This window comes from Leucopleurus acutus, assembly GCF_964270905.1.
Source record: "Leucopleurus acutus genome assembly, chromosome: X".
NCBI lineage: Eukaryota > Metazoa > Chordata > Mammalia > Artiodactyla > Delphinidae > Leucopleurus > Leucopleurus acutus.
The window spans coordinates 35447030-35473742 of NC_139148.1; the positions used below are offsets into that span (position 1 = coordinate 35447030).

Genomic DNA, 26713 nt, shown 5'->3' on the forward strand with positions numbered 1-26713 from the left:
CTCAAACCTGAGTATTTTCCTAGGATACCTGAGAAACTGCTGGGGTCACTGCTTTCAACCCACTCTCCTTTTTTTCTCCCTCTATTAATCCCAAGAAGAAAATGGAGATTGGAAACTGAGGAAATAGTAGGGCATTTCCCCCCCAACAGTTTCGTCTCGCATTTGTGCACTGAACGGTGCTCAGACACCTTTCAGTGGCTCCCCATTTCCTACCAACTGAAGCGTGGTTCTTTTATGTAACATTCAACATCCTCAATAAACATGTCCCTAATTGAAATTTTTAGCACTTTGTGCCCCTCTTCTTTGGTTCAACTAAACATTTAATGCTTAACCTGATGGGTTTTCTCCCTGTCATAGCTTAGTTTTTGCTACCTGAACCTCCCCATCTCCTATCCTTTTGTACTGAAACCACATCCATCTTTCAAGGTCATTGGCTGGGACATCGTTTTCTGACCACAGATGATACACTGTCATTTCTTGCTTCATATCATAGGTTTAATAATAATAATAATAAAACCCCGTAAGATGTGAGAAGGGAGGATCCTGGTCAAATTATTATGTCTAGCCTTCGCCTAACACTGAGTGAATGGATGAAGGAAGTAATTAATGTAATTAACTCCTGGTAGATCAGAAAATCTTAGATAGGGTTGCCAGATTTAGCAAATCAAAATGCAGGACGCCCAGTTATATTTGAATTTCAGATAAACAACGGATACTTTTTTTTAGTGTAAGTATGTCCCATGGAATATTCACGACATGTTTATGCTAAAAAGTATCGTTGTTTATCTGAAATTCAAACGTAACTGGGCGTCCTGTAGTTTATCTAGCACCCCTACTTGGAGTGCAGGGGTTTCCCGAAGCGCCTGGCTTCCTCCCAGCAGGTGCTCGGCATCTGTGTAATTGTCAAAGCGAAACCCAAACCAGCCCTGCAGCTTCCACAGCTGCACCCGTAGCGGGGCGAGGCCACGCGACCGGGACAGACAGACACCCTGGTTGGAGACCGTCGCTCGAGACTGGCGAAAGGGTCCGCACCCGGGAGGCAGCCCCACCCTGTGGCCTCTCTGGACCCCTCGACAGGTTTCGTCATCCCCCCAGCCCCCGACCACCCGCCCTACCCTCCATCCCGTGACCGTTCGTCACGGGCCAGGAGAGGAACCCCCCGGCTCTTTGATCGCTGCCTGCCATTGGCAGGGCCTTCCATCCATCACGTTAGGCTCCGCCCACGACGCTGACGTTTCCCGGGCTTCGTCTCTTCCGCAGGCCGCGGCGTAGCTGGCGATTGGTGGAGAAGGCTGCAGCCGTCCCAGAGGAGGCGAGGACGGGGCGGGCTTAGGGAGTCGGGGCGAGCCCGAGCTCGTCAACCACTCGTGCGGCGGTGGTCGCTGGCGTCCCGCCGGCCAGCTCCGTGTCGCCCTGCACTGCTGCGGCCGCCGCGGAACCATGGCTGTGCTCGTCGTGCTCTTGTCCTTCTTGGTGGCGGGTAAGGCCCCGGGCCGCGGGACTCGGGGGCGGCCGCGGGTGGGCGGCAGTGGGGCGGATGCCGCAGTGCGGGCAGCTGGCGATGGCCTCGGCCCAGCCGCCTCCTTCTCCGCCTTCTCTCCGGGCCGGCCTGTGGCGGCGCGGCCCGGCGGGCTTGCTGGGGCCGGGCGGGCCTGGGCTGCGTGGGGGCACCTGAGCCGGCCTCCACCCTTTGCCTCTTCAAGAAAGGCGCGTCCGCCTGTCTTGCTCCAGCCTCTTCCGGCTCGGGAGGCGCTTCGGAGGACGGGGATGCATGTCTCAGTCAACTGTTGAACTGCAGCCCTCTGCGAAGAAGTGAAGGCAGACTTCTCAGTTGCCATTAGCTGCTGCTTTTCTTTGCATTTTTCTGGTGTCTTCATTTCTAGCGGTGATCATCAGTAATTGGTGAAATCTTCCCACTCCCCCCAGTGTTTCAGGATACGGAAGTTGGAGGTGGAGTAATTGTTTTTGTATGATTATTTCTCAAGGAGAATTTAAAGTTCCTCCCAGTAGTTTGCAATAGTTCCCAATTTTAAGGATTTGGAAACTAAGATGTGAGTCACGTTCTTAGGGTCACATGTCAAAAAATGGTAGTTTTCTCCGTGGAACCTAGGTTCCCTAGCATTCAACAAGGGGAATGCACGTCAGCTCATAATTGGCCTCTTACCGTGCATCATGTAATTCGGTTAATTTTACACCAATCCTTAGAAGAGGATATCACCCTCGTTTTACAGAGTGGTCAAGCCTAGATAAATTACCCAAACAGCACGCAAGTAGTAAGCCGCAAAGCTGGAATTGAACTCAGATCAGCTGGTTCCAAAGTGTGGGCCTTTCCCATTATACATGTCGTGGCACAGGTGTGAGAATGTGGGAATGATAGGGGCAGGGACTGGGGGCACAGTGGTGAACAAGAGGCCGAGTTGAGAACAGTTTGGAGGAATGGGTCCCTGTTCCCCAGTGTGTCGATTCAAAACCTAGACGTTAAAAATCTGTAGGACGGACGCCTGTGCCGCTGCTCTGTGAGGTGCTGAGATGCCCCACTTTGGGAATGGTGGTTTAATTCTACATGAAGGTACAGACCTTTGATGTTTTTGAAACCTGCAGGTTTTCTCCATCCTTGGAGGTGCCCAGTGTTGTGTGTTGATGATAGTTACACTTACTTTAATGACCCCCAAATTTTAAGGTTGTGTTGTACCTTTCGTCTCTGGCTCTGTCGAGGTCGTTCTGATCTATCTACTCAATTTCTTTGGGGGAATTTTTTGAGTTTTTAAATTCCGTTTTTGAAATTTAAAGATCTTCCTTTTGATACTGTGATTTAACTGAACATCTCGCTGAAATTCCATGTTTTAATGTTATGATTGATATTATTTTGATTGAGTGAGGTTTAGGGGTTTTTGTTAGGTTTTGGTCTGAGGCAAGATAATTGCTTCTGTATATGGTTTGAGCCTGCTTTCCTAACTATAATAGTCCAGTTCATACAGATCAAGGATCTGATCCTGTCAGCTTCTGCACTGCATGGTCTTGTCAGATGAGGTGAAATTACTATTTTCCACAATGACTAAATGTGATTTAATGGAAAACATCTTCAAGAGATCTGACTTCTCTATTTGAGAAAAATATATATAAGTCCTTTACAATGGTGTTACCAAACCAGAGACCAGGGGAAGGGATCTAGGGTTATGAATACCAGGTCATGAGGAGTATTTGAAAAAAATTCAGATGTTTAGCTTGGAGAGAAAAGGCCAAGGGTGAACACATGGAATTTGAAGGGATGTCATGTTGAAGAGGGATTCAGTTTGGTCACTGATGCCCCAGAGGTCAAAAGTAGGACCTGTTTATTTTTTCACTTGTTGATTCCATCCCCATTCATAGATCACAGCATAGTATGGTGGGGAGTTCCCAAAGAGGGGAAGGATTCTTAACCTCTCTCTCAGACTGGGGAGGCTGGGGGAAATTTCCCTAGGCAGGGTGCCTCACAGGCAAACGTGTGAAAGGTTGGGGTGGGAAGAAAAGGCATTTCTGACAGAACAGTATGTGTAAAAGCACAGAGGTGTGAGAGCAAAAGAGCGAATAGTTTGGTGGAGCTGAAACGTATAGGGGTTAAGTTGGGGAGATCCCAAAGGAAGGGTGGTGAAGTGCTTCGGGTGTTACGTTTTGGATTTTGTTTCAAAGGCTCCGGGCATCGAGTGAAGGTGGTTGAGCTGCAGGGTGAATGTTCAGATCTGTAGTTTGAAAAGGTGCTGGGAAGGCTGGATCTGAGAGTGGCATGACAGGTCATAAGGCGGCCAGTTCTGTCAAGCCTCGGGAGGGCCTGAAGTGGGGAGGGCCTGATGAGGACCCTGGGCGTGGAGGGGAAAGGGTTGTGAGATAAGAAGAAGAACAAAAGATGGACAGAATTCATTGGTTGATTAGCTGTGGTGCTGAGGAAGGATTTAAAGATGACTAATTCGAGCAGCTGGGTGGAAGGTGGTGTCATCCTTTGATACAGAGAATGTAGGAGGCGTGTATGGAAAAATGGTGAATTCAGTTCTGAACCTGTTGCGTTTGAAGGACCCATGGGACTTAGAAGGAAACGCTCAGCTGACTGTGGGGTATGTAGGCCTAAGGTTCAAGGGAAATCTAGGCTGAATATAAAAATCTGGGAGCCATTAGTGTGTTTTTGCAGTCTTAAGGAGTAGATGGGCTCAGCCAGGGGGAGACTCCATTGTAGAACAGTGTAGAATAGAAAGCAGTGAGGGTCAGAAATGGAGCTGCAGATCTCCAAAGTGGAGTGTGCCCAGTGATACTGGGATGCCAGAAGAATGTACTGGAAATTCCATTTGTCTATTATTTTCTCTCTCTTTCTTTTTTTTAATAGTAATGGTCAGATATCTTTGTAGACTGTCCCTCAATTTGGGCTTGTCTGCTATTTTTCTCATGATTAAATTGGGAAGAATACTAAGGTGTGTCATCCTTTTAAAAAATTTCTATTTATTTTGTGTGTTCTGTAATATATTATGAATATATATTTTATACTAGAAATGTATACTTTATAAGTAAATATATGTATATTGGGAATACTTTCAAACTTTATACTGAAAGGGTTGAAATCTCAAAAGTTTGGACGTCACTGCTTTAAAGGATGGGAAGGGGAAGAAGCTGAGGAGAAAAGCAGCCGGAGGGATTGGAAGGAAAACCAGGGGCCCGGGCTTATGGAGGCCAAGGCAGGAGAGTTTCAAGGAAGGGGTTGTCAGTATCAGTTGCTTTGGGAAGTTACATAAATTGAGGGCTGAAAATTGTCTTTGGGATTTGGTGAGTCATTTCAGTGGCATGGTGGGGTCAGAAGCTGTGGGTTAGGTAGCAAACAGGAGATGAAGAAGTAGCAGAGCCAGTGATGGCTGACAACTCTTCCAGGATTCTTCGTCTGAAGGGAAGCAGAAGTAGGTGGAGGCTGGTAGGACCAAAGGAAGGGTTTTGTGGTTTGGATTTTAGAATGGGAGCACCCTACGCGTATTTTTATGCTGAAGCGAAAGAGCCAGTTGAGAGGGGAAACGGCTAGTGCAACATGTGGCTTCATTCATTCAATCAACAAGTATCTATTGAGCACCGGTGTGCCAGGCACCGTTTTCAGCCCTGGGGATATTGTGTGAACAAGACAGACTGAAACCTCTGCCCTCGTGGAGCTCTTTTGTACAGGGCCAGCTTCGTATGCCCCAAACCATATAGCCACCTAACTCCTGATACATCCTCTCTTCCAGAATACAGACTTAATAAACCCTGAATGAATAATTCAGTAGGTGAATGAATGAAGGTCCCTTGAAGGCTGAACCATGGGATATTTTCAACCGGAGGAGGGACATCCCTGCCAGCACCTGGAAGGAGAGGAGATAAGGATAGGGGCTTGTGCAGATAAACTTGTGATGGGGAGAGGAAGCAGGAAGCTGGAGGAATTCCTGTGCTTTCTCTTGAAGCTGGAGATGAGGTTATCTGGTGAGACTGAGTTGGGAGTGATAAAACTGGAAGTTGAGAGAAGTTGGGAAGCCAACTTCTTAAACTTTTTAAAGGGTTAGAATGTTGGGACAATGGAGATGATTGCTGGCAAACGTGGCGCTGAGGTGGCATCCCCATTCACTGGTCACATTCAGGTAGAGGATGGGTGACTGACTTTCAGGTATCCCGGAGATGCCTGCGTGAAGCAGCAGTTTCTCAGTATAGGAGTCCTTGTAAGGTTTTCTGAAGCTCTAGGCTGCTGAAGGACTGTTGTACAGGTGTGGAAGTGGATTCTAACTATAAAGTTGAGGCAAAGTAATTTAGTAGAGCTCTCCTGGGGTCGAGTGAGTAGGGCTGCATCTCAAACAAGGCAATCTCCAGATCCAGATATTGTTCTTTAAGTGTGTATGGTATTCAGAAAGTATGCCTTCCTTGCTGCCCCATTTTCCTTAGAGTTTGCAGTTAACTACTACTTCAGCGAAGCAAGATGTCTGTCATTTACAAACTGCCATTCCATCCTGCTAATTTTTGTCTGCCTTCGGGTAGAACAGTTTGGAAATTCCTGCTCTAGTGGCTGTGCTGAATGAAACTCGTAACTCTTCATGTTGTATCAGCACCATCCTGAGGCCTTTTATTTACTGTCAATACTGCAACACCAAAACATTTACTGTTGCTTCCAACGTTATTCCCATAGCCTGTAAGTGGTACTTTCCTTAGGTCAAGAGAGTAACAGTGATGCTTTGTTAAAGTCTAATTTTCCTGTACTAGGCATGACCAAGATTTGTTTTGGACTTGGAACTAATCTTTTCATAGGAACTCGAAAGTTTCCATTAGTTACTTGTCCTTGTGTAATCTAGACATCATTGGGTTAACTCACGATGGGTGAAGAAGCAAGATACCTCATCCTTAGCCTTGGAGGGCCTATAACATAGTCCCTTGATTCTCATTCTCACCTCTTAATCCCAGGCCCCATACCCCTAGACTAGTTGATTTTATTATTACAGAATACCTTTTCTCAGCCTCTTGATATGTGCCTTGGAAAAACTATGTCCTGGACTTTGTTTCTAGAGTCTGAAGTATTTTACATTCTGACTGGTAACGTGGACCCCCCATTTAACAGTACTCATTTCAATAGCTTTGCCTGTGGGACATAAGGGAAGCTATGATCTATCCTAAGATATACTAACCTGCTGAAGTTTTGGCGTGATATACTAGGAATTTTATGAATTTGCATTTTCAAGAGAGGATCGATGGTAGAAATATTTGTTTATTTATGGCTGTGTTGGGTCTTCGTGGCTGTGCGCGGGCTTTCTCTAGTTGTGGTGAGTGGGGTCTACTCCTCGTTGTGGTGTGTGGGCTTCTCGATGCAGTGGCTTCTCTTGTTGCGGAGCACGGGCTCTAGGCACGCAGGCTACAGCAGTTGTGGCACGTGGGCTCAGTAGTTGCGGCTCGTGGGCTCTAGAGCGCAGGCTCAGTCGCTCCACGGCATGTGGGATCCTCCTGGACCAGGGCTCAAGCCCGTGTCCCCTGCATTGGCAGGCGGATTCCTAACCACTGAGCCATCAGGGAAGCCCTCGATGGTAGAAATAATTTACAGATTTCAAGTTTCTTTTCTTCCTTTCTGGTCTGGGCCAAGGTTTTGGTTTTGGTTCTTTAAAAATGTGGAGAGATGCTGCTGATTTCTAATTCTTGCCAAATTGCCACATGCCCCTGTTTAAGGGCCATCTGTAGGAAGGCACCTAGATCATTAGGAGAATCTTGTTTCATAGTTGTAACTTTGTTACAGCAGAATGTATGGACTTAAATTCTTACAGTGATACTTTGAAAAAGAATTTGTTGATGTTTAGGTTTTAGCATTTTGTCCAATCAAAATTTAGTATGCTAAAGTCAATGGAGAATGGGAAAGTATGTATTATATTTAATAATTTTCAATGTGGGTACAAAAAATTTATGATGGTGATCATTTATTAATCTGTTTTCCTTTCAGGTGTCTTAGGGAACGAGTTCAGTATATTAAGATCACCAGGGTCTGTTGTTTTCCGGGATGGAAATTGGCCCATACCAGGAGAGCGAATCCCAGACGTGGCTGCATTGTCCATGGGCTTCTCTGTGAAAGAAGTATGTGTATTTTAAAAAAATATTTGGAGCTGCTTGTGCAAGCATTTTTGTTGATTTCTGCTAATATGCCAGGAAAGCAACGGGCAAACATAGGTCCAGGTCACAAAAGGAAAAAGCTTATTTGTAGTCAGGGAGATTTTGGATAAGTGTTCGAAGCTCGGTTATGAAAACAAATCATTATAAAAGATTAACCATGTAATCGTTTATTCATAGTAGTGACGTCCTTTGTTATATAAGAGAATGCATCTGTCCTACTATTAATAGGATGTATAATTTTATTGTGTTTTTCCAGTACACGTGATAGATTTGTGTTTTGGTTCAGGCTGCTATTACAAAGTACCATAGACTGGCTGCTTTATAAACATTTATTTCTCACAGTTCCAGGGGCTGGAAGTCTGCCATCAGGGTGCCAGCATGGTAGGGTTCTGGTGAAGGCCCTCTCTGGGTTGCAGACTGCCAACTTCTTGTCATACCCTCACATGGTGGAGAGAGCCGGAGAGAGCCCTCTGGGGTCCCCTCTATAAGGGCGCTCTAAGCTCATTCACGAGGATTCCATCCTCATAATGTAGTTACCTCCCTAAGGCCCCTACTCCTAATACCGTCATACTGGAGGGATTAGGATTTTGCAATATGAATTTTGAGGAGACACGTACATTCAGTCCGTTGCAATTTTTTATGAATGATAAAATGTATATGCATCTTACCTGAATTTAGGAAAACAGTGTGGTCAGTAGCCATAACCTTTTGTAATAACTGGCTGCTTACATGATTGTTGGCGTAGGGGGCCTAGGTCCCGTCAGTATGAGACATTTTATAAAGCTCAGGGCTGGAAGAAAGGAGATGGAGTTCGCTCTATCTTCCTGTCTCCTCCCACTTTTAAACTTCGGTGCTTTTGAGGTGGTCTCTAGATATCATCAGTCACTCAAAGGAACATTCTTCCTAGGTCCTGAGTGCCCTTGAAACCAGAAGCAATGCATGGGAGCTGCCTCTGCTGGGCCTTTGGGTGGAGCCCCCGCGTTCCTTGCGTGAACCTGATGGGTTGTTTACATTTAAGGATGAAATTTGTACCTAGTCCTTTACAAACTTAATTTTGACTACAAATGGCTGTCAAAGTAACCTTTAGAAATAATTATTAATCAACTACTGAGAGTTACTTTCAGCAGGAATTTTATTTATAAAGCACTTAGTCTAAAGAGAATGTTGTAATGGTAGCCTTGCTGTGTCACTGTGAAAGAAAAGTGATGCTGTAGGTAAGGGCAAAGAATGATGTGAGGGAAGAAAATGTCCATGGTTATCTGGAAAAGAGAATGTTTTGTAATCTGGAATTTGAAAAGTACCTACATTTTGTTTATTTGCCTGCTTTTTTCCACAGAAGGTTTGAGATGACTTATTATTAGACTTTATTGTTTCAAGTCTGTAGAAGTTTAAGAAAACGAAGAAGGTAGAAATCAGCATCCTCAATTAGGAGATTGCAACTACTGCTTTAAATAAGACATTTGCTGTCCGTGTGAGTTTTCATTGCCAGTGTCATCCCAGTACCCCGTAATTCTGCTTGTTAGATGTTATTAGGGAAATGGTTTCCTGAGTTGATAATTGGGACAGTTTCACACTTTTCAATGTGTAGGACCTTTCTTGGCCGGGACTCGCAGTGGGTAACCTATTCCACCGTCCTCGGGCTACCGTTATGGTGATGGTGAAGGGAGTGGACAAGCTTGCTCTACCCCCAGGCAGTGTCATTTCGTACCCTTTGGAAAATGTGAGTATTTATTATAAAGAATTAAAGGGATGCATTTAAAATTTTGTTTTGTCAGCTGTCATTATGGATTGTGTTCTAAGCACTCGTGTTTTTTTTTTTTAATGCACTGATAGTTTTTTTTTAATTATATGATGGTTGTAAATTTACTGAGACTTGGCTGTTTGCCATGGATGAGAATACTTTCTAAGGTAACAGGTAGAGAAATTGGCCCACTCTCAGAATAGTCAGAGGCTCAAAAAAGAGAAACCAGTTGAGGGTGTAACCTGCTGACATTTTCTAGGGCATTATTTTGTCACCTTCCCTTCAGAATTTTATCATTTTTGTGTAAGAAGGAGACTGGAGGCAGTTTTGCTGGCTCACTTATCCCTTCACTGGCCTTTCAGGCAATATGGCTGACTGAGCTGTTGTGAGAGGCCATCCTTCTACTGTAAGCATATAGAAGTCACTAAACATCTTTACATGTATCACTAAACTCGAAAGCAAGCAAGGGGTACACCAGGTGCCAGATATGAATAGAGAATTCAAAAGCCACAGTGGTGAGCAGGAGCTGAAGGTGAAATTGTGTTCCCTACAAAAAGCCTGGGGCTATAAAATGCTGTCTTGTTCTTGAAAGGAGGACTATTAAAACCCCAGCTGCCCCAGGGCTACCATGAAGGAGCTGGGTTGCCACCCTTAGCTGTGGGGCCCAAAGAGCCCCCCTAAGAGAAATCGGAACTATGGGCTTGTGCTGTGCAGTCACATGCTCCAGATTCACACAATCCACCCCACACAGACACCTCCCCAGCCCAGGGCTCCTTCGGTAAAAAAGAATCGAAGAGGAGTTGAATTACCAAACACTTGAAGGAAAAAAACGCCATGAGAAAGTCAGCAGGTGCGACAAACAGAATTCATCCCCCTAGAACTATTGCAGATAACAGACCAGCCTCAAAAAGAGATTTAAAAATACATACATTAAAATTGTGAAAGAGTTAAAGGAAGGGATAGAAACCAGAGGCAGTTAAAAGATATTTTTGATATGTGGTGCTTTCATTTTCACTTAAAAATATTTTGTAATTTATACTGATATACTGATTTCTTTAACCCATGAGTTATTTAGAAGTGTTGTAACATATGGGTTCTTTCAAAATAAGTTTTGATTTTTCAGTTTCTAATTTCACTGCATTGTAACACTGGTCTATATGATGTTGATTTTGGTGGTGGGGCATGTTTCACACTTTTCCTGTGGTCTGGTATAGATTATCTCCAAGCACACATGACATGCTTACAAAAAACGACCATGTACTAGGCCACAAGGCAAATCTCAATGGATAATAATCAGTATCGTATAAACCACCCTCTCTGACCACAATGCAGTTAAATCTGAATACAGTAACAAATGATACCTTAAAAAATGCTTGGAAATGGTAGAAACAAACACAAGAACGACTCCTCAGGTTTAGAGCACACTGAGGTAGACTAAAGCCAAATCAGCACCTAAATATAGTGAAATTGAAGAACTGTCAAGGACGCGGACGCTAATAATCTTGCCAGAGAGAAAAGACGCTGTCATGACAAAGGAATGAGAGCAAAATGGTAGCAGATTTCTCATCATTGCCATTAGGGACCAGAAGCGCAAGAAAGGAAAAGCAGGAATTGCATAGTATGAAGCTAGGCTGAGAATATTGTTTAAGTAGTTATAATAAAATGATACAGAAATGAAAATTATAACTATTGGGAGGGTGGAGAGAGAGAGTGCTTGTAAGGGGATAGGGCTGTGGTTGGTAATGTGGGAGAGCTAGATCCTCATTTTCTGTAATGGGCGATAAATACATAATGCCTAAAATTAAAAAATCAAGATGGAGTAGTATAAACATTTAGAGGTGGTGGTAAAAAGAAAAGGAAACAAAAGATTTGAAGGTGAGTGCTATAAATAGGTACTAAGGATGTAATGTTCAGTCAGCATGATGACTAGTTAACACTGCTGTGTGATACATGTGAAAGTTGTCAAGAGGGTAAATTCTAAGTTACCACAAGGAAAAAAATTTTCTTTTGCTTTCTCTTTTTTTTGTATCTATATGAGATGATGGATGTTCACTAAACTTATTGCAGTAATCATTTCACAGTATATGTAAGTCAAACCATCATGTTGTATACCTTAAAACTTACACAGTGATGTATGTTAACGGTATCTCAATAAAACTGGAAAAACTAACTCGAAGTGAGGAAGAAAAAAGATGGGGGAGGAAAGAAAGTACCTCATAGAAATAGGAAATGGATGCGCAAACGTATCTTCCATAGAAAGTCTTAGATAATTGTCTCTTTAAACCGCATGTATATATATAACTCTTAAAAATTAATTTTTAAAAAGCCAACAAGAAGAGATAGCTGGAACAGACACAGTCCTAAATAATTCATTGGTTGAGGAGAAAATTATGGTGGAAGTGTTGAAATTATTTGGAACTGAATATCACAAATGTGCCATATATTTAAAAATTGTGGGGCACAGCTAAAGTGGTAAGAAGCAGGAAAATTTATAACCCTACAGGCACATGTTAGATAATTTAAAAGATTGGAAATTAATGAGCTAAAGAAACCAGAAGAATTTCAGAGTAAATGGAAGGAAGGGAACAATAAAAATGCAAGACGTGAAAAAGATACTTTGAGTCTTCGCAGAAATTATTAAGTAGCTTGTTATGTGATTTCTGTGAAAATCACTGTAGAAGATCTCTTTTAAAACCGTACATATGGGGGCTTCCCTGGTGGCGCAGTGGTTGAGAGTCCGCCTGCCGATGCAGGGGACACGGGTTCGTGCCCCAGTCCGGGAGGATCCCACATGCCGCGGAGCGACTGGGCCTGTGAGCCATGGCCGCTGAGCCTGCGCTCCGCAGCGGGAGAGGCCACAGCGGTGAGAGGCCTGCGTACCGCAAAAAAGGGAAACAAAACAAAACGTATAAATGGGACGTCCCTGGTCCAGTGGTTAAGACGCCGCGCTTCCACTGCAGGGGGCACAGGTTCCATCCGTGGTCAGGAAACTACGATCCCATAGGCCACACAGCACAGCCAAAAAATAAAGTATATTAAAAATCCAATATGCCATTAAGATTTTCATTAGCCTACAATCCAAAACTAAACATTTAAAAAGAGGTCATGTTATTGCTTGACCCTGACTGACTGCTTCTAATCCTTTTAGTGGCAGTAGGTGGAAAGATATAAAGCTCTGAGGGAAAAATCACCCAAAAAAAAAAAAAAAAAAGCCTTAGAATTCCACTTAAAGCTTCTATTTGATTAGCTAGCTGTTACCATTAGATTTTCAAGTCCTGTAGATACAGAATTTACATTTTTCCCAGGACAAACATGTGTATCCTTATAATGTAGTAGAAGAAAACAGTCATGGGATTTTAAGCGTGACCTTTTTTCCTTTTATAGTATAGCAGTCTATATAATTTTTTCTTTTCCTTCACAGTTTGGCGCTCACCTGACTCAGTAGCTTCTCCAATTTGATTGCTAGGGACACGTTACCTTTAATCTTCAACTTTCCTGCTGTGTGTGCCACTGAGGTGAAATGAGGCTGGAGAGTTTGTTACATGTTCTCGTATTCCTTCCAAAGCCCAAGGAAGTGAAGTGTGTGCTTGCAAAAGGAGGAGCGCTTGTGGCTGACTCAGGGAGCTTGTAACAGGATGCTTTTGCAAGCTGGAACTCTTCCCCTTCTTCAGTTACTCATTAACTTATTTTAAGAGAATTTGGGGAAGAGTGAGTAAAAATAGGTTACACTTCACGTTTATTAATCACATTTATTTCTGCCTGGCCCACATTAACGCTACTTACACACATGAACCTTTTAATAATAGTAAAGGGAATTACTGGGGGGAAAAAATCACTGTACGAAATCTCCATTAAAACAAAAACACTACTGTACTGCTTGTTGTAATAATATTAAGAATAAAATAAGTTTTTGAGGGGAAAATTACCATAATTTATTTTAAAAAATAATGTGGGGCAAAAACAGGTCTATGGGAATAGACGTCAGAATTTTGGTTACCCCTGGGGGTGGAGGGAGTGGGGAGAGAGGCTTGTAGGGCGCTGATGTTTTGCTCTGGTTGGCTTCTATGAGCATATCCATTTGTAAATATTCCTTGAGCTTTGACTCCAAGATCTGTGCACCATATTATGTGTATGTTTCACTTTAATAATAAATTCACGGAAAAAAGTACATTTTTATCACAATTAGCTATTTCGGTTTATTAATATCATGTGTTCCCAAGATAAATTCACGGAAAAAAGTACATTTTTATCACAATTAGCTATTTCGGTTTATTAATATCATGTGTTCCCAAGATAAATTTCACATTCAGAATTCTTGTGACATACTTTATGCCTTGCCTGAGTCTTCAGTCTATCTGAAGACCAAACCCTACATCTTATAAACATTTTTAAAATTCTGAAATGAAAAATGGTCTCTTTCTTATATTCAAGTCTTCAAATTCCTTTGACCTTCTCTTAAATGCAAGTTAATACATTATCATTATTGTAGAATATACATTCACTGTGGCACATTTTATCAATATTGAAACCCAGAGGTATTGCTGCTTAAAATACCTGAATGACCACCAGAAAGTGGTCGTTTGTGGAAGGTAATGTTTTGTCCTTTATTTTGCACGTTTTTTCTCATATAGGCACATTTGGAGACACAAACTCATTGGCCCACTAGGGGGCTGTTTAATCTTCTTGTGCCCTCAGAAGGGCTCTTTGTGTTTGGATATGATTTTTTGATTTCCATAGAAAATGCTGGTACATTTTTTTAAGGCTCTTTTTTTAATACTATGTAAATGATTTTTCTTCCCATTTTGGTTCTGATAATAATTAAGATCTCACTATTAAATTTCAGGCAGTTCCTTTTAGTCTTGACAGCGTTGCAAATTCCATTCACTCCTTATTTTCTGAAGAAACTCCTGTAGTTTTACAGTTGGCTCCCAGTGAGGAAGTAAGTGTGATACAGTTTTTATTTTAAATGCTTTAAAAAATAAGCTTTCTTTATTTAATGAAAATTTATGAAAAATGCTGACAGACCTCTGTATATTGGAATTATTCTGTAGAATGTAACAAAATTTTTGGATTATTGCAGAGAGTGTACATGGTGGGGAAGGCAAACTCGGTTTTTGAAGATCTCTCAGTAACACTAAGACAGCTCCGCAATCGACTGTTTCAAGAAAACTCTGTTCTCAGTTCACTTCCCCTCAATTCTCTGAGTAGGAACAATGAAGTAAGTAGTACAGTTATTGAATGAATAAATGAACATCATTAGTAATTTCCCATTTCTTATGCTCCTGACTTTAGAGCAAACTTGACCTTTTAGAAAAATGAAAAGTTTTGCAAGTTTATTGCTTGGAGTAGATTCTTTTTTCCTTTAGTGTAATTTTTAAAAAATGAATCTCATGAATGAATTGACTCTGTTTGTGAGCTGATCTGTAGTAATAAATAGCACTACATTCTAGCGCAAGGTTGCCACCAATTGATCCTGACAGGCCAGAAATCGCAGTAACTAGTTGGTAGGGCTGTGTGGACCTGGTAATGTGGGAGCCATTACTCACTGCCACTTTTGATGTGTTGCCTCATTTTTCTAATTCATTCTTGACTGTACAGTGGAGGGCACCACCCTTACTTTTGACTCCTGTATGCCAGCTTCACCACCTGTTCATGCACCCTCTTAACCACATGGCGTGCCACCTTTGTGGTAGCCTCCCTTCTTCACCTACTCTGGATAACCAGGACCACCATCTTTTATTCTTCAAGGGATGTGAGCAAAGTAGGCTATTGGCAGGACCTCGTTGCAGTGCGCCAGAATGTTCTGATGCCCTGAGGGAAAACCAGTTTAGAGTTTAGATGCTTTATCACAGCTTTATCAAAAATAAAGCTGTTGGGCTTCCCTGGTGGCGCAGTGGTTGGGAGTCCGCCTGCCGATGCAGGGGACGCGGGTTCGTGCCCCGGTCCGGGAAGATCCCACGTGCCGCGGAGCGGCTGGGCCCGTGAGCCATGGCCGCTGAGCCTGCGCGTCCGGAGCCTGTGCTCCGCAACGGGAGGGGCCACAACAGTGAGAGGCCCGCGTACCGCAAATAAATAAATAAATAAAATAAAATAAAATAAAATAAAATAAAATAATGCTCATTTCTTTCTGCTCTCTGCAGGTTGATCTGCTTTTTCTTTCTGAACTGCAAGTGCTACATGATATTTCAAGTCTGGTAAGTAGGCTTCTCTAATTTTTCAGTTCCATTTATTCTGGTTCCGGAAGACATTTCTAGAGAGTCCTTGAATGATAGTTGAATGATAGTGAAACCAGTCAAAAAGTTTATGTGCCCTAGATTTATGATTCCATGAAAGTTGAGAAATCAGCAGTGGTGTTGGGAAGTTTGAACTCATCTCATGTTAACAAATTACTTTGCATTTATACCTTTAGGAGGGATAGTATTAATATATCTTCCAAGAACACAGGCTTCTGACCTGTTGATTTCTTGTCAGACATCAAGACTTAAACAGTTTGGACTAATAATGCAGTCGACCAAGTCAGGAAGGGAATATATATGCCTGTTTTTGTGTGTGTGTGTGTGTGTGTGTGTGTGTGTGTGTGTGTGTGTGTGTGTGTATATGTATATATATATATATATATATATATAAAAATATATATATATATTTGGTGATTTTGGTGAATGACTTTTTTAAAAAAACCCTCCTATGATGAAATAGAAAATCTTACCCGTGTGCCGTCTTCTGAAGTTGTTGCCCAAACTCTCAGTGGGAGTGGGGTTGGTTTGGGGAGCGTGGAAGTGTAGTGCTGGTGGTGTGGGAGGTGACTGCTCTTTGAGGTGGATTTGTTTTATCAGAAACTCCCATTTAAACCAGTTCTGTTTGCCACCGTTCTAGACTATTGTGGTACCCTGGGGTGTTTCTGCCTAGTTTAGTTAGGTGTTTGACAATACTTCATCTATTTCCTTTTGTTTGTTCTCCTAAGTTGTCTCGACATAAGCATCTAGCCAAGGATCATTCTCCTGATTTATACTCACTGGAGCTGGCAGGTTTGGACGAAATCGGGAAACGTTACGGGGAAGACTCTGAACAATTTAGAGATGCTTCTAAGATCCTTGTTGATGCTCTACAAAAGGTAACATCAATGAATGGGGTGTGAGCAGTTGAGCATTTGACTTTTAGGGAAAAATCTGCTTAGTGAAATTATTGATTGAAGTCTTTTTACTCACCACCTTTGAGGGCCCTCTAATTTCAGTGACCGAGGATGGAGTAGGCCACAGGTGTATGTTGGGATGTCTGTCTTTTGTCTTTTTCTTGGCCTTGCCGAGCGGCTTGCAGGATCTTAGTTCCTCGACCAGGGATCGAACCCGGGCCCCGGCAGTGAAAGTGCCAAGTCCTAACCACTGGACCACCAGGGAAATCCCAGGGATGTCTCTGGTAAAATATATCTAACATAAATTTACCATTTAACCATTTCTAAGTATATACAGCTCTGTGGCACTAAGTACATTCACATTGTTGGGCAACTGTACCACCATCCATCGCCAGAACTTTCAGCTTCCCTGAAACTCTGTCCCCGTTAATCCCTATGAAATAACCGAAGGAGAACACTTAGCACAGTACCAGACATTTAGCAGATACTAGTAAATGCTAGTTTTCTTCTGCCCTTGACGTTATTCACCTGCAGCTCTTCAGTGAGGCTTCATAGTTAAAATCTTCGTAGATGTTTGCGATCAACCACCTACTTCCCTGCCCCCAAGTTATACACCAACAAATTCAGTGACTACTCCTTTCTGGAAGTAATTTTATTTTGAACGTTTATATGTTGAATCTTAACACTTTTCTGAATATTTAAACCTTTAAGACTTGCCTATTTTAAGACACACTGTATTTCATGAGCCAGTAGGTAATTGTATTTTTTCTTGTAGTGCACAGAAGCTTTACAAAAATTTTAAATAAGTATGTGTTTTGAGATTCACAGTAACATCAATAACTCTTCAGTTTGCAGATGACATGTACAATCTCTACGGTGGGAATGCGGTGGTAGAGTTAGTGACTGTCAGATCGTTCGACACATCCCTTGCGAGGAAGACTAGGACTATCCTTGAGGCAAAACAAGCGGTGAGTACGTTTTTAGATTAACTCTAAAAACCCCACTAAATCCTGTATCACTCGTGGGCAGTATGAATGAGCAGTCAGTAACTCGTAGGTCTCTTATTCACGTCGTTATTCACGGAGGTATGTGTGTTTTGCCAGCGATGCTCAGTTCTTCGGGGTTGTAATCAGATAATGCAAGACTTTGTTAGGGATAAAAGCAAATGTGTCAGAGCCCATAAGGTAATTCAAATATGGGTATTACAGGGAGACCTCAGAAGTTAACATGAGGGAGTGGTGTGGCGCTCTCAACTTGTGGAGTCTGCTTTTCTCAGAGGTACATTGTCTTTGTGGTACACTCTCTATTAATACAATTTTGACCTGGATCTTGCTTTGATTTTTAAGCATTTAGAGGACATAGGCAAGGGTGCCAGCCCTAGTAAAACAAGCGCGTGTGCGCGCACGGCCAAGAACATTACTTACAGCTGGCTTCATCTCAGAGCAGGCGGATTCCCAGTCGTTTATGGACGCTCTCCTTTGGTTGCAGCCCGCACTCTCCTCTGTTTTACCAATCGCTGTGTGGGACTCAGAGTGAGATGCTCAAAAATAATGAATGTGTTCAAGATAATCTGGATGTGACTGGTTTGCGATTGTTTCGGAGTGGAAAGACCTCTGTTTAAGACAGCATGGCAGGCTAGACAAACCGAAATTTTCCGACTACAGAGCTAGAAATAGTGGATAAAAAGTAAACACCCTCTTGAATGCACAGTTTAACTCTCAAAAAAGTAAGGGAAACTCTTAAGGAGCAACTAAGAAAGGGAACTGGAGAACTGTGTTAGGCTGTCCTGGGAACATTTCCAGTTGGGTTACTGAGCAACTGGGCGCTCTGTGGGGAGTTGGAACTGACGCCTCCCCGTGAAGCTGGGACCCTGAAAGGGCTGTGCCCGCAGTGAGGGCAGACTAGAAAACAGCCTGCCTGCCAGCAGAAGGAGACAGGAGGGCAGCTTGGGGGCTGGGGGCTGTGCAGTCGGGGTATGTGCTGGGGGTGGAATGTCTCCTAGGGAATCCTTAACCACCGGGCCACCTTTATGTGGGTTTGAGGCTCAAATTTATACTACCCGCAAGTTCTAGGAAGCCCCAGGCCAAGAAACTGACACAAACCTCAGCCCCAGGCGGGTAAGACCGGTGGCCTCCAGCAGAAGCAAATGTAAAACCTCCCTGGCAGGACACACCTTCCACACACAGCACACAAAGTATGTAACATGTAATGCTAGTTAAAGAATTCTAAAAATTAACGTTACAAAGCTGAAGAGAATACTTGTTCTTCTGAAGCTCCCTCTTGTCTTATTCCTTTACCCTCCCCATCTAGAGGTAATTGCTCTCCTGAATATTATGTTAATCATTCCCTGGCTTTTTCTTTACAGTTTTAATACATATGTATTTATCCTTAAATAATGTTTGGTTTTGCCTGTCTAGAATCATACTATGTGTATTTTACTCTGAGCAAAGGCTCAGTATTGTTTCTAAGAGCCATGCAAGTTGATAAAAATACAGCAGTAAAATGACCTGAACTACTCTATGTTCCACTGGATGTGCCACAGTTATCCATCCCGTTGATGGATATCCTTGCACATGTCTTGGTACACATCTACAAGTGTGTTCCCCAGGGCATGAACTGGCTGGATCACAGTATACTTACACTGTCACGTTATCGGCGTTGCAAGCAGTTGGAGCACTATATATACCTCCACCAAACAGTGTGCTTACCTTCTCTGTGAAGGCTCCCCTTCTTGGTTCCTCCTAATATAAAAGGAGCTCTTATTGCCACTTATTAATATAGTTTGGTTAGATAAATGAATCACAGCTAGCAAATTGGGATAATTTCCTAACTTAACATTCTTCCCTCTTGATTTCTTTATTGTAGAAGGACCCATCAAGTACCTATAACCTCGCATATAAGTATAATTTTGAATATCCAGTGGTTTTCAACATGATACTTTGGATAATGATCGCCTTGGCCTTGGCTGTGATTATCACCTCTTACAATATTTGGAACATGGATCCTGGATATGATAGCATCATTTATAGGATGACAAACCAGAAGATTCGAATGGATTGAACTTTCCTTATGCCAACTTAGAAAAGGGGTTTGGAAATTTTCGTTATAATAAATCTTTTAGTGTGTAAAGTAGATAGTATAAAAAAGCAGATTTGTGTTCTCTATTTTGTGTGCCTGTGATGATGCTCTTTTAGAGCGAATTATAGCTGTGTGATATAGATGCTCAAATACTATGATTGATATAACCATTTAATACAATTAATTTCATTCCATTTAATATTTGGAAACATGCACTGAAATAAATGTATATTTATTTCATATAGGACAGTTTGTGTTGGGAAAATGCACTGAATTTGAAATGCTTAAAATGCTTAACTTACTTCCTTACACAGGACAGGTGAAAGTGATAATTGGACTGTTATATACTATGAACATGAACGTCTTAATGTAAATACCTCTGAAACGAGTAAAGGTTTTTAACTTCAAGCAGCTCTAAACTATGTATGTGCTTATATAGTCACTTAGATTTGGACTTCCATCTGATTGACAGACTATAGCTGTTTTTTAACCTCTTCTGAAAGTTTGGTGATCCGAATGGTCAGGTGTGGATATTAAAGAAAGATAGATACTACATTGATGTAAACAGGAACTAGCTTTGTGGAGTTATAGATGCTTGTAATTACACACACAAAAACATGTGGGGGACATCGTGGGGCATGATTTCAGTAATTTTCCCCCTTTTGTAAGTAAGTTACTCTGGTTATTCTATAGAATGCTAAGTGGAAGTAGGTGCTCCCTACTTTTCATGTGGAAGTGGACCAATAATAAAGAGTGGCAAATAAAGTTAATAATGATTCCAAATTTGTGTCATTTCAATATTAGATCTATTTTATATTGTAAAAACCTAACTGAAAAGGGTTTTAATCTAAGCAAAATTGGCTGTTTTGTTACACAAACTGTTTATTCTCACTGCCTCCTGAGATTCATTACCAATATGAGGAAGACATTTCAATTACTATGCTTGTTACTGAATTTATACAGAATATGTGATAAATTCACACTTACTTAGACTTCAGGTAGGGAAGGCTTAAATTTCCTTCCCAGGGGCAGGGCAGCACAACTCTCATACTAAAGTAACTTAGCTACATAATCCTGAAGTTTAAAAATCTAATTGGGTAATGGGTAAGCTATAAGAATTTAAAACGGTATCCCTTAAGCCTTTACCTTATTAGTTCTTCATACTCTACAATCAATTAGTTGTAATATTCACCTTTTTGAACCCTACTTGGGTTTAGTATTAGCTCTGTCTGCCTCTTCTTTGCAAAGAACGTCAAATCAATAACCTGAGAAGACAGAGTCTATTTAGCTGCGTTTTCTACCACTACTGCAGGATACCGCTGACAGTTAGTTACGGTGTTAAACTTCCATAGAGTGGAGGAAATTTTTGTTTTCTTTTTGCCTCTCACTGAACTATAAATAGTGAAGCTGATAACTCCACAGGAAAGAAAAACTAATGGCCCTAAAATCACTCAAGTGTTCTCCTCCACCACTACCCCCTGCCAGGTTTATGAGGGTGAGGGCATTTTCCACAAACACTCTGACCCCCACGGAACCCAACAGGGCCTATGTCTGGGGAACAGGGATCTACAACGCTGCAGAGCAGTTAAAATTCATTCTTCTTTCACAAGTTTATTATACAAATATTGCCACAGAAGTTAGATTGTTATGATGAAATATGAAGTAAAGTAAACCAGTGCCTTTGTAATTTAAAACTGATGAGACTAAGTTCTAGGAGAAGGAAAAAAATCAACATGACAGCACTAATCCTTACAGGGTAAATGGCATCAGCACCCTTCCATCTGTGGTAGGCAGCAAGCAATTAATTAAAATAAATGTTCTGCCAAGATTATTATACCTGTTGCTGATGATTTGCTCTTAAGTCTAATTTGTTCAGGAACATAAATCATGATGTCAAGATTTGTGTGAGAGGCAGGAAAGTCAGGCTCATGGCAGACTATTCCACTGACACTGAAAGAGAAAACCCAGTCACTTTATAGCTAATCGGTGGGATATTCCAGGTTTATAAAATACCTGAGATTCTACGTGTGGTAGATGCTGCTTATAGCCTAATTCTGTTAAGAATAATAGAAAATGGATTTTTTACTTTCTTTGGCTGTCTTTTGTGAAGGAATGCCATCCTGAATCCATTTTCACTAGTACCAAATAATATGGAAGCCATAAACTTACTTTTTAATGGGTGATCGACCAACAATTTCCAAAACGTGCAGTGGCATCAGGCCTTCCAACCTTGGCTTCAGGTAGGTTTCTTTCCAGCCTTTTCACGACAGACTATGCAGTGGTTTCCTGGAAAAATAAGGAGTTGTCAGAAAAAGGCATTAGTTAAGAAGCACTGTAACTGAAATAAAGATGAACTCAGTTATCCGATTCACCACTTACTAGCCGAACAATCTTGGGCAAATCCCTTAATCCTCTCTGAATCAAAGTTTTTCATCTATATAACGGGGATGGTAATACTCCAGGTTTGTGAAAGTCAGCATTCAGTGGGATAACATGCTCAAAGGTTTGTGAATGCTTAATATAAACTATAATAATAGTACCAAATTCAAGGAACTCTGCTTGGGCCCATCATTGTACCACTGATATGTACTGGCTAGTTTCTTGGTTGCAAATAATAGGAACAAACTTTGGTTAGTAAATTATGTCAGTTGTCCTACTCTAGTGACCTTTTACTGGACCCAGATGCAGTTCAGGAGCGCATTTCGCACTTAGTTGTCCTGTCTCCTTAGTCTCAGTTCCCCGACCGGGGACTGGACCAGGGATTGAACCCGGGGCCCCAACAAGTGAAATTGCCGAGTCCTAGCCACCGGACCACTGGTTCACTTTTGAAAAAGTAATGGCCAGTGGTTTTATAGAATGTCTCTCTATAAAATTGTTGGTTTGATATTTGCTCATGATGTCAGGAGGCACATGATCTCAGTATGTCTAATCTTTGGTGACATTACCTTTTTTTAAACTCTAATCCAAGAAATAAGAGAAAATTTAAATCTACATATTGAAATGGCCCACCATGTACTTCAGAAAATTGACATTAATCTATCAACTCTGAGACATATCTCATTAAAATTTTAGACTTTTAAGACAAAAGATCTTCAGGGCTTCCAGGCACAAGGTCAGATTACTTACATGAATAAGAAAATTTGCCTAGCATCAGACTTCTCATGTGTAATATGCAAAGTACTGCGAGGGCAGAACAGCATTGTCAAGAAACCCAAGGAAAGAACATACAAGCCCAGAATGTTATATCTCAAACCATGGCTATAGAAACCAAGTTTCAATTTTGAACCACTCTTAAAAGACACAAAAATAGACAAATGAGAAGACATCTTTTTGAATAGAAAAACAACATGTATATCAGTCGGTGTGCTCCAGAGAATGTATGAAAAATACATATACACACACATATATACATGCACATTTATTTTAAGGAGCTGGTTCATGTGATTGTGGGCACAGGCCAGCAGGCTGGAAACTCAAACCTGTATTTCTGTGCTAGACTTGAGGCAGAATTCCTTTTTATAAGAACAGTCATATTGGACTAAGGGCCCACCCTTAATACTGGGCCCACTCCAGTATGACCTCATCTTAACTACTTACATCTGCAACGACCCTATTTCCAAATAAGGCCACCTTGTGTGGTACCAGGGGTTAGAACTTCAACATATCTTTGTGGTGGACAAAATTCAACCCACAACATCATAAAAATGTCAGTTCTTCCTAAGTTAATTAACAAATTTAATCTGATCCTAATGAAAATAAAAATGTTTTTATGGAGCTAGACAGGTTGATCCTAAAGTTTATATATGAAAAACTAAGAGAACAGTGAAAAGGCAAAGTTACAAGGGTGAACTCTCTACCAGATATTAAAACATAAAGCCTCTATGATTAAAACAGTATGGTTTATGCTAACGCATATATATGAAATCTAAAAAAAAAGGTACTGATGAACCTAGTTGCAGGGCAGGAATAAAGAGGTAGACGCAGAAAATGGACTTGAGGAAATGGGATGGGAGGGCGAAGCTGGGGCAAAGTGAGAGTAGCATCAACATATATACGCTACTGAATGTAAAACAGTTGGCTGGTGGGAAGCAGCAGCATAGCACAGGGAGATCGGCTCGGTGCTTTGCGGATGACCTACGGGGGTGGGGATAGGGAGGATGGGAGGGAGGCTCAAGAGGGAGGGGATATGGGGACATGTGTATGCATATGGCTGATTCGCTTTGTTGTGCAACAGAAACTAACACAGTATTGTGAAGCAATTATACTCCAATAAAGATCTATTAAAAAGAATAAAAAATAGGGCTTCCCTGGTGGCGCAGTGGTTGAGAGTCCGCCTGCCGATGCAGGGGACACGGGTTCACGCCCCGGTCCGGGAAGATCCCACATGCCGCGGAGCGGCTGGGCCTGTGAGCCATGGCTGCTGAGCCCGCGTCTGAAGCCTGTGCTCCGCAACGGGAGAGGCCACAACAGTGAGAGGCCCGCGTACCGCAAAAATAAATAAATAAATAAAATAAAATGTTCCACTAAAAAAAAACAGTATGGTATTGATGCACTGATAGACAAACCAATGGAATAGAACAGAAAGTCTAGAAATAGACTGAAGTACATACAGAAATTTAGTATATGGTAGAAGTGGCATCTCAAATCACTGGGCAAAGGTGAACTTTTGAATAAATGTTGGGGCGACAGGATACCCATTTGGAAAAAGATAAAACTAGATCCCTTATCTCCCAGCACACGCAAGAACAAACTCCAAATGGGTGAGAGATCTAGATTTTAAAGAGAGAGAAAGAAACCATACAAGTATTGGAAGAAAACAGGGTGAATTACTTCAATGGCCCAAGTGTAGGGAACAGCTTTCCCAACTCGACTCAAAACCCAGATGCAATGAAAGAAAAGGTTGATAAATTTTACTATCTAAAAATATAATATTTTTTCTAATTTTATTGAGGTATATTTTAGATATCATATAACATACCTATTTCAAGTGTACAATTCAATGATGTTTTAGTAAATTTACCAAGCTGTGCGACACTGCCACAAATCAGTTTAGAACCTTCTCATCACCCAAGATCCCTCATGCACATTTACTGTTGATCCCATTTTGCACTCTGATCCCCTGAGCCAGGCAACCACTACTCTACTTTCTGTCTCTATATATCTGCCTTTTCTGGATATTTTATATAAACGACATCATATAGCATGTGGTCTCCTGTGTCTGGCTTCTTTCATTGGGCATCAGGTTTTTGAAGTTCATTTATGTCATAGCATGTATCCATAGTTCCTTCCTTTTTATTGCTGAACAGTATCCCAGTAACGGATAGACCACATTTGAAATGTCCGTTCACAGTGTGAGGCTATTATGAGTAATGCTGCTAAAAACACCACAAAAGAAGAAAATATTTGCAACAAACCTCACAGATAAAGTACTAATATTTCTAACACAGAGAGAACTTTCAAAATGAGAGGGGAAAAAAGTCCAAAATTCCCATATAGAAACAAGCCAAAGACATGAATTGAGAATTCACCTAAAAGGATAGTAAAATGGCCCTTAAACATGTGAAAAGATCCTCAAATTCACTCATAGTAAGAGTGCAAATTAAAACTACACTGAGAACATCAACTAGGATGGCTGCGATCAAAAACAGAACAACAAGCGTTACTGAGGCTGCGGAGACATTGGAACCCTCGTACACCGCTGGTGGGAATGTAAGACGTTGAAGCCACTTTGGAAAAACAGTCTGACAGTTTTTCAAAAGACTAAACATGGAGTTACCATATGACCCAGTCATTCCACTCCTAGGGATCTACCCAAGAGAAGTGAAAACATACAACCACAAAAAACAACCCAATCAAAAAATGGGCAGAAGAGCTTAATAGACATTTCTCAAAAGAAGACATACAGATGGCCAGTAGGCACATGAAAAGATGCTCGACATCACTAATTATTAGAGAAATGCAAATCAAAACTACAATGAGGCACTACCTCACACCAGTCAGAATGGCCATCATTAAAAAGTCTACAAATAACAAATGCTGGAGAGGGTGTGGAGAAAAGGGAACCCCCTTCTACACTGTTGGTGGGAATGTAAGTTGGTGCAGCCACTATGGAGAACAGTATGGAGGTTCCTCAGAAGAGTAAACACAGAAGAATCACCATATGATCCAGCAATCCCACTCCTGGGCATATACCTGGACAAAACTGTAATTCAAAAAGATACATGCACCCCTATGTTCACAGCAGCACTATTCACAATAGCCAAGACACGGAAACAACCTAAATGTCCAATGACAGATGAATGGATAAAGAAGATGTGGTGTATGTATGTATATATATATATATATATATATATATATATATATATAGAATGGAATACTACTCAAAAAGGAATGAAATAATGCCATTTGCAGCAACATGGATGCAACTAGAGATTATCATATTAAGTGAAGTTAAAAAGAGAAAGACAAATAACATATGATATCACTTATATGTGGAATCTAAAATATGGCACAAATGAACTTATCTACAAAACAGAAACAGACTCATAGACCTAGAGAACAGACTTGTGGTTGCCGAGGGGAGGGGAGGGGAGGGGAGGGGAGGGGAGGACTGGGAGTTTGGGGTTAGCAGATGTAAACTAACATATACAGGATGGATAAACAACAAGGTCCTACTGTACAGCACAGGGAACTATATTCAATATCCTGTGATAAACCATAATGGAAAAGGATACAAACAAAGAATGTCTACATGTGTATAGCTGAGACACTTTGATGTACAGCAGAGATGGGCACAACATTGTAAATCAACTATACTTCAATTAAAAAAACAAACAAAAAAACCCAAAAACCTTGTACACAGATGTTCACAGCAGCACTATTCACAATAGCCAAAAGGCGGAAACAACCCAAATGCCCATCAACTGATGAATGGATGAACACAATGTGGTCTCTCCACATTGTAGAAGAGTGTTCTGCCATAAAAAGGAATGAGGTACTGACACACACACTACCACATGGACGAACCTTGAAAACATAACGCTAAATGAAAGAAGCCAGACCTAATGTCACATATATGAAATGTCCAGGATAGGCAACTTCTTAGAGTCAGGAAGGAGTTGAGAGGTTGCCAGGGACTTTGGGGA

General features: G+C 41.6%; 1 protein-coding gene across 3 annotated transcripts in view; it reads left to right on the top strand.

The window, feature by feature from the left end:
• ATP6AP2 (ATPase H+ transporting accessory protein 2) overlaps positions 1-20198 on the top strand; it is a 132220-nt gene extending 112022 nt beyond the window's left edge. Inside the window, exons 1-9 of one of the 3 annotated variants that reach the window (XM_082865260.1) lie at positions 1347-1480; positions 7454-7584; positions 9209-9340; positions 14205-14300; positions 14442-14579; positions 15502-15555; positions 16323-16472; positions 17339-17458; positions 19356-20198. In XM_082865260.1, coding sequence (XP_082721386.1) covers positions 1441-1480; positions 7454-7584; positions 9209-9340; positions 14205-14300; positions 14442-14579; positions 15502-15555; positions 16323-16472; positions 17339-17458; positions 19356-19550 — 1056 coding nt within the window. In that variant the 5' untranslated portion in view covers positions 1347-1440 and the 3' untranslated portion in view covers positions 19551-20198. Of the gene's footprint in view, positions 1-1346; positions 1481-7453; positions 7585-9208; positions 9341-14204; positions 14301-14441; positions 14580-15501; positions 15556-16322; positions 16473-17338; positions 17459-19355 lie in introns of those variants that run through there. The other 2 variants (XM_082865262.1, XM_082865261.1) reach the window with 2 other exon arrangements.
• Positions 20199-26713: the final 6515 nt, after the last annotated feature.